The sequence below is a fragment of the Cryptomeria japonica genome, chromosome 7, assembly GCF_030272615.1.
Source record: "Cryptomeria japonica chromosome 7, Sugi_1.0, whole genome shotgun sequence".
Classification (NCBI taxonomy): domain Eukaryota; kingdom Viridiplantae; phylum Streptophyta; class Pinopsida; order Cupressales; family Cupressaceae; genus Cryptomeria; species Cryptomeria japonica.
The window spans coordinates 350,818,863-350,827,439 of record NC_081411.1 but is presented as its reverse complement, the minus strand read 5'-3'; the positions used below and the strand labels follow the sequence as shown (position 1 = coordinate 350,827,439).

At 35.9% G+C, this 8,577-nt stretch overlaps 1 protein-coding gene across 1 annotated transcript; it reads left to right on the top strand.

Moving 5' to 3' along the window:
• Positions 1 to 546: 546 nt before the first annotated feature.
• On the top strand, positions 547 to 1,400 carry LOC131078758 (protodermal factor 1-like). The gene is made up of 3 exons (XM_058016524.2): positions 547 to 673; positions 788 to 1,001; positions 1,082 to 1,400. The coding sequence occupies exons 1-3, from the start codon at positions 547 to 549 to the stop codon at positions 1,398 to 1,400; spliced, it is 660 nt and encodes a 219-aa protein (XP_057872507.2).
• The last annotated feature ends 7,177 nt before the right edge of the window (positions 1,401 to 8,577 follow it).

The window sequence follows — 8,577 nt, the reverse complement described above, 5'->3', positions numbered from 1 at the left end:
TTTCACACCAGTATTGAATTCTAGAGGCGGAGGTCTCAACGATATATTATCGATATCACTAAACATGCAGAGCTAGGGTATGCTCCGACTTAATAACTTCAGGAGGTATAAAAGGTAATCATATCACTGATGAAGGACAGATCGGGACTTAAATTTTCGTCTATCTATAGGCCGCCCATTAAAACCTAATACAGTTTGACGATCTCTAAATAGACTGGGCAGGCTAAAAGAATCAAACTCGCAGTATGCACTACTCAGAGTGATAATGAGAAATTTAAAGCACTGCAATTAGGAATCCCCAACTGTCTCTAATAATGGAAGTTATGGACAGGAAAGACTTAAATCAAGTATTTACCCTAGCAGTGGGCTGACTATTTATTACACTCCATTACCCTTTTTAAAGGAAATCGATCCAGATGTCACAAGTTTTCTTTATAAAAAGTAAATGGTATTGCTGGTGACTTCTATATATATTCTTTCCTTAGGCTTGGTTTCTATCATCGCTCAAAATCTGTTTGTAAGATTTGTCTATCAAACCACAAAGCTATGGCACCCACATTAGTTCTTGCTTTAGTTGCAATTTGCATCATCAGTTCTACCGGTGGTGGAATGTCAAGATCTGTTATCGGCACTCAAAGGGAATTACTACAGCAGAATGGTGATCCATCTTCAGGTAATATTGCTGCATCTGTTGTTGATAAAAGAAGGATTTAATCAACTCTTCTTTTTTATGTATTTTATTGCATTTTCTATTTCATATATCTTATGCTAAAACCAATTATCTCAGGTGGAGGTTTTGGATTGAGCCCGGCACCTAGCCCAGTTTCTGGAGCAGATCCTCCTACAGACTCAGATCCTCCTCCAGACTCAGATCCTCCAACCCCAATTCCTACACAGCCTGGAATTGGGTCAGGACCAACGGATCCCAGTCCTTCTACTCCAGACACCCCTAATCCTGGCTCTTCTCCAATGGATCCACCAGCTGGTCATGGATCTTGCGAGTAAGTAAACTTTTAGTACAGTCTCAATACCAGCTATAGAACCATCATTTTGACCTATTTCTTATATTGCTCTGATGCAGCTTCTGGAGCTCTAACTATGGATCATGGCCACACATTTTGTCTACCATGTCATCAATTATCTCTATATTTGGACAGCCTGCATTCCCCATGTTCCCTAGTAGCATGACACTCCTCCAAGCCTTGCAAAACAGAAAGACTGATTCCTACAGTTCACTCCTCAAGCAGGCATCTGCCTCTCTTCTGAATGCATATGCTTACAAGAATTTTGTTTACAGTTCAGAAGATGTGAAGAAAATGTTTGTAGCAGCACTCAGCTCCCCACAAGCCGCGGCAGCACAGGCCTCAGAATTTGAACGTGCAAATTTAGGGTTAAAATAATAACTTTTCAGTCACTGTGTGTATTGTTTCTCCTTTCAGCTGATACTTCCATGCCTGACATGACTTCTCTGAATTTCGTAGCTTGTAATCTTTTGTTATGATGTTTGTGTGTGCCTTTATGTTTTAATATAAAACTAGTCTTCTACATATTTGGTAGTCTTTTCAAGAGGTTCGAATATGATTTAGTTGTTTTTACTGTAATGCACTTGGGTTGATTGCAACCTACGTTCTACTATTAAACATGAAACAACCTAAATCTATCCTAGTGTTACAAGCAAAATCTGCATATCCAGAAGTGGAATCCTCTCTCTATGATTTATCACTTTCAGGTTCGATCAATTTACAGAAAAAACAGTATATCCATATCTTAACTTTTATTAACGTCGTTGACATGTTCTTTTTTCAAATTCTATAGTGCTGCTTTCACTGTTTGAGAAGTAAAAAAAATTGTTAGGGACCGGAGTAACCTTGTTCTCTGGGAATTTAAAGCTCGGTGGATGCGTCAAACATGAATGTTTAATGAATTGTGTATTAAGTCATTCCATATCCTTGTATTACGTTAATACTAGTTATGTCTTGTTTTCTTAAATTTGGGAATGTGTAGCTAATGAGCTTCATACAAAAGACTACGTGTTGAGTGTCCACTGTCCAGTGATCTTTATTATAGATATCTGTGTTGGGGTTGTTTCAGTAATCCATAATCGTACATATGAAAAGATCAACTGGTTATGTAATTTTATGATAAACGGAGACGTTCAGAGTAAGGAGAATATACTACTTTTTAAGTGTAATAGGCTGCATTTGCTATTTTGGGTAAATGTGTAGTATTGAGATATACACAACATTGATTTTATGGGTAGGAATTGTAAATTATTAATATGAGTTTGATTTTGATTATATTTTTTATAATAGACATTTGTCTAATGATGAATGAATATTACTCTACATAGTTATGGATGCTTAATGTCTATAATAAATCTGTTATTTTATTATTGATTTTAACATATTGTACCAAACAAATATACAAACCATGATCTCATATTAAATATTTTTAATTTGTGTATATTTAGACAACAATTTATTTAGAAATAGGATTTCTGGGAATGACTTATGAAACATGGTATTGTGAAATTTTTAATCCATATGAATTATATCTCAACATGTGGTGTAAGAGCTAAAGTAGTAGCTCAAAGCACTTGCAATGTGGCTTGTACAACTACAAAGCACATCTAGTTATCTGTCAGGAGTCCTAAAAACCCCTATGATCTCTTTATCTTTTCAGATACCCTTTTGGAAGCTTCATACAATATCCCAAAATTAGACATGGGTTTGGTTTCTAACTCTCCTAACCCTTACTAGGCCTAATTCCCTCCTTTTAAGCCTACGAAATAGGAATTTGCTTGAATGTCTTCACCAGTCCAATTGCTCAAGGAATCTGGTGATTGTTTTAGGTTTGTACATCCATCGATCGGACTTACCCAACTAGGGCCTGCTATCCATAATCCGCAATGCTTGCCAACTCAACGTGCCAAGCCTAGGGTATGGTGGAAAATCTGAAGTTGAGCCTTCCTTGTCTTAAATCCAAAAAGAAAACATAATATACAAGGCCACCTAACATTCCATAAGGATTCAGTATGGAAATCCACCATGGAATGCTACGTAGGGGACATAGAGTCCCCAAACCATAGTTTTTAGGTCTTTATAACCCGCCTGCACCAAAATGCCAAAAACATGCAACCTAAAACACTTAAAAACTTAAAATAATAAAAAAATTAAAGATATGATACTGCTCTAATAGTCCATTCCATGATCTAGACTTGAAAGTTCGTACAGGCCGTACAAAACTAGTCAAGAATCACAATACTTGCAGAAAACTCAGTTTTGGAAAGGCTAAACTTGCTCTTCTAGATTCAGTTCTTCAACCATCCATCCTCATCGGTATTCCCAAGCCTTATCTCTACCTTCGGTTGGTTACCAATTCTTTTTTTAACTAAAAATGACAACCAACTAGTCATTGGTGTATGAAAGTGCAAATGTTGCAAAGTTGCTATGAGCAACTTTTGCAGCTTTTACAACTTTTTACATAGGTGAGAAAATTTGCTCAAATCCAACCTCAGACACTTCCAAATGATTCAAATGACCTTAAAAACCTCTAAACAATATCAAACCAACCTGATCTAACTCAATAACAACTTCTTCTACTAGGTGCTCTACCTGACACCCTTAAGAGCTCATATGCCTAAATTGCCCAAACAATAACTCTTAGGGTCCTTACAAACATTTGAGCACTTATTCAAAGACCTCTTGAGCTTATTACAAATCAACACAACATGATTCCAATCTCTTGGAATTAACAAAACAAAAATTGGCTAAGTGCCCCTGCACCGCCATGTTGCTGCCAAAATCTGCTAAAAGATTTGATTTGTTGAAAGCCCACTACTACTTGTGTCTCATATGAAATTGAATGAATCCATGAAACTGATACTTTATTGTGAAAAATATTAGAAATTTACTGTGGATTGGTGATGCAAATGATCTTTTATTGTCGATTGTGTGTGGAAAGGAGGAATGAAAAGACGATGCTCCTCAAAACATGTGATGCTCGAGGTACCACTTCCACCACTAGATTTAAGATTTTTTCTCCATTTGTAGATTGGACTTGATTTATTATGAAAGCAAAGGGTGAAAAGAGAGGTTTATTATGAACAGTTAACCAATCTTAGGTAGATAAATAACAAGCCATGATGGGAATAGGTAAATTTATTATGGATGGATAGACTATGAGTGTGTGCAAAGTGAAAGGATAAGATTGAATCTTGAAGGAGGGAGGAGAAATGTCTCCACACATGGTGTCGGTAACCCGTTTTTCACCATGGTACTTGCCCAAGGTGCCACCAAAGTGGTTTTCATCGTTGGACAAATTATTTCTTTTTACTTTTTTTTTTATTTTTTCAATTTTTTTTGTGTCACAAGGTGCCCGTTTTCCAAGTTTTCACCAAGTAAAGATTGTTTTATTTTATATGATTTTTTTGTATTTTAGATATATATTTTTTTTTACTTTTTATTTAAGATTTTCTGAAGAGATATGTGTAAAGCTTGTGAAGGTACATGCATTTAATAGGATCTTCCAAATGTTCTCCATCTAGTGTTGAGATCTGATATGCTCCTGATCCATATACTGTTGTGATGATGTAAGCACCAAGGCAATTTGTTACAAACTTTCCTTTCTTTTCTGGGTCCTATTGATTATTAGGATTTTGTCTCAATACTAAGTCACCCACCTCAAATGTGTGAGGCTTTACCTTATGATAGTAGTTGTAACTCATTCTCTATTGATAAGCCTTAAGATGATTAAAAGCAGCTTGTCGTCACTAATCCAATAGTTCTAGTTTCTATAAATGAGAGACCCTATAGTCTATGTCACTGATTATATCATCCATAAGAAAGATAGCTTTGGTACCATAGACAAGTGAATAAGGGGTAGCTCTAGTAGGTGTGTGAACACTCAAGTGCGATAAGCCCAAAGTGTGGGGTTAAGTTGGATGTGCCAATTTTGGCCAGCATAATCTACTGTCTTTTTAAGGATTTAGAGAATGGTTTTATTAGATTCCTCAGCTTGATCGTTACCTTGGGGGTATTATGGAGTAGAGAAGCGGTGGTTAATATGGAAGAGAACATCCTGATTCTTGAAGGGATGCCTATTATCTGTGATAATGGAAAGAGGAACATCGTAATGGCAGATAATATAGTTAAGGATGAATGTAGAAATCAATTTTCCAGTGACTTGGGTGAGAGGAATGACTTCAATTGATTTTGTGAAATATTATGTGGCACTGATAATGAATTTATGACCTTCGAAAGAATGATGGGGAATATTTCCTATGAGATTGAGTCCCCACTGACACAAGGGCCAAAAAGTCATGATCAATTGAAGTTCTTGAGTTGCTGCATGAATGAGGTCTCCATCAATCTAACATTACTTACATTTCTTGACAAAATGATATGAATCTTTTTCTATAGTGGGATAGTATTATCCATTCCTAATAAGTTTCTTAGCTAACGGCGGGCCACTAGAGTGGGCACCACATATACCTTCATAAAACTCTTGTAATAGAATATAAGCTTCACCAATCTCTAAACATATATGAAGAGTGCCATCTAAACCTTGACGCTAAAGGGTATCAGCTAAAATGACATAGGGAGAAGATTGGCAGATGGAAGTGCGGCTCTGATTGTTGGATAGGTCAAGGGGAAGGGTATTGTTGTGAAGGTATGTAAAAATGGCACCGTACCAAGGGGAATCGGGACCAACGACACATATCAACTTGGTAGTAGTAATCTCATACGAGGGAACCAAAAGGTTATCCACCAAGAACATGAAGTGTCTGGATCTTCCACTGAACCACAATTGTTGGTATTTTGGATATGTTGATATGGTTTTGTCATTGGTGTCAACACTTGTCAACACTTATCAGTACTTGGAGATTCTTGTTTATCTTCATCGACATGTTCAATGACTTATGCACAGTCACCGGTATCTGGTTCACCAACAGGTTACATTGATCACCAGCACTTGGAATGACTTGGAGATTACCTGGTTATGTCAAAGACAATGTTTGGACACTTGGTTTTAGTGATTTGTTCATTGTTTTATTCGGGTTTGCATATTTGATGTTACCGGCAAATAGGTCTAGGTTATGGACCGACAAGCATATCTATTCCAGATCAGCATGACATGTCATGAAGATGATTTGTTATTATTGTAAGTGCATTGAGCCAACATCATGCATTGCATATTGATTCATTTGTAATTGATTTTATTGTGACATCTTAGTGAGTTGACCTACTCATTTGGTCTTAGGTTTTGGTATATATGTAAGGTCTCATTTATGAGATTATGTGGTAGAGTGTGGAAAAGGATTGTAATAAGGTATATGTGAATATAAGCAGAGCTATACACGTGAACATCATTCAAGATAGAAGGAAGGTTTGAAGAAGGAAAATCAAAGCTTAACTAGTACTTAATCTAACATATGAATATGTTATTCTGAGCAGTACATTATCACTGTATTTAACCATCCAATTATAGTCATTGTGACTCCCATTTTATGATTGAGCAGTGAGCTCTAGGTAGTTGGCCTTTCTGCATGTGCAGAATCCATATTGTACACACATACTATCTATAGTAATATCATCTGATTATGGATAAAGCTTCCCACCATGGTTTTTCCCCTTACAGGGTTTCCACGTACAAATAACTGTGTTATGTGTTGTGTATGTTATTTGTCTCTTTGTTTCATGCATTAAACTTTATCGGTACTACAATTAACTGTTAAACTGTCTATCAACATTAAAGTTTGGTTTACCGGCATTAAACATTAAGTTTGGTTAAGTTATTTTTGGTTTGAATTTATTGGACAACTGATTCACACCCCCCCTCTCAGTTACCTCTGGGACCTAACAATTGGTATCAGAGCCTAGTCCTCTTTTTGCAGAAGTTTAACAGCTTGAGGAGATCCAATGTCTTCTAACTATTTCAGGAAGGAGAGTCTGAAGCTTGATGGAACCAACTATGGCATATGAAAAATCAGGATGGAGACACACCTGAATTGCATTGGAAAGGACATTTGGGATGTTACAAAGAATGACTACATTGTTCCTACTCAAGGTCAATCTATTCCACCAACCTTGGCTAAAGATGAGGAAAATGATTGCAAAGCAAGAGAAGCACTTTTGAGCGCATTGTCTGATCAGCAAATCATGGGATTATCAGATAGATCTACTGCTAAAGCTATTTGGGATAAATTGGAAACATTGAATGAAGGTGATACAACTTTCAAAATTTCAAAACTTGAATGCTTCCAGGTCAGGTATGAAAATCTAAAAATAGAAGAAGATGAAAGAATTTCTGCTTTTATGGAGAGAGTAAATGAAATTGTTTTGGGTATACAATGTTGTGGAGGAACCTTAAGTGAAGATGAAATTGTTTCTAAAGTTTTAAGAGCATTTCCACCGGCATATAAAATGAAAGTAACTACTATTAATGAATTGAGAACAATGCCTAATGCATCAGTATCTAGAGACACTTTGGCTGGAAAACTTGCAGCTTTTGAACTTGAGGAATTTGGTCCCATTGCTACTATTAAGACAGATTTAGCTTTCAAAGCATCATCATCATCTACAACATTATCATCATCATTTGAGAAATCTGATTGGAAAGCCTTGTATGCAAGAGAACTTGAAGAAAATAGAAAGGAGAATGAAGAACTAGAAAAGCTTGAAGAACTATTTGTAAGGAAAATGCCTAAAGGTCCAATTGGAAGTAAGTATGAAGGTAAAGCACCATTTAACTATTTTAACTACAATAAGATTGGTCATATGGCTTCTAGGTGTCCTGATAGACATACAAGATTGAAAGAAGAATCTAAAAGGACATATAAACCCAACCCTGAATATCAAAGGTATAGATTTAAGAAGAATAGAGACAAATCATGTTACTATGTTGATGAAGGAGTCACTGATGATTTTGATGAGGAACCGGTAGACAATGGATGGGATTTTGTTGCTATAACAAAAGATCAACCGACACGTACTATTCAACCAGTAGAGCAGGCCCTGGTAGCTAAAATTGAAGATAAGGTTGAATGGATTATTAATTCAGGATGTTCACATCATATATCTGGTGATAAGAGTAAATTCTTGAACTTTCAAGAATACAATGGAGGTCTAGTAAGATTTGGAGATGACAAATCTTATTTGATTAGAGGAAAAGGCACTATATCTTTTGATGGTAAGCATAATACTGATAATGTTTACTATGTTGAAGGTTTGAAGCATAATCTTTTGAGTCTTGGTCAATTAGTTGAAAAGGGATTTCAGTTACAATTCAAGAATGGTAAATGCAAAATCATGAATAGAACTGGTTTAGAAATTGCAACCGGTAATTAGACTAGACGTAATATCTTTCATCTGAATAATAATGAAAATACATGCTTAATTGCACATATGATGAAAGTTGGTTATGGAATAAGAGACTGTGTCATGTAAATTTTGATTGCATTGTGAAAATCAATACAACTAAGGCAGTAAGAGATTTACCTAAGATTGTTAAACCTCACAATCTGGTATGTAAGGAATGTCAATTTGGAAAATAAGTTAGAGCAACTTTTAAGAGTAT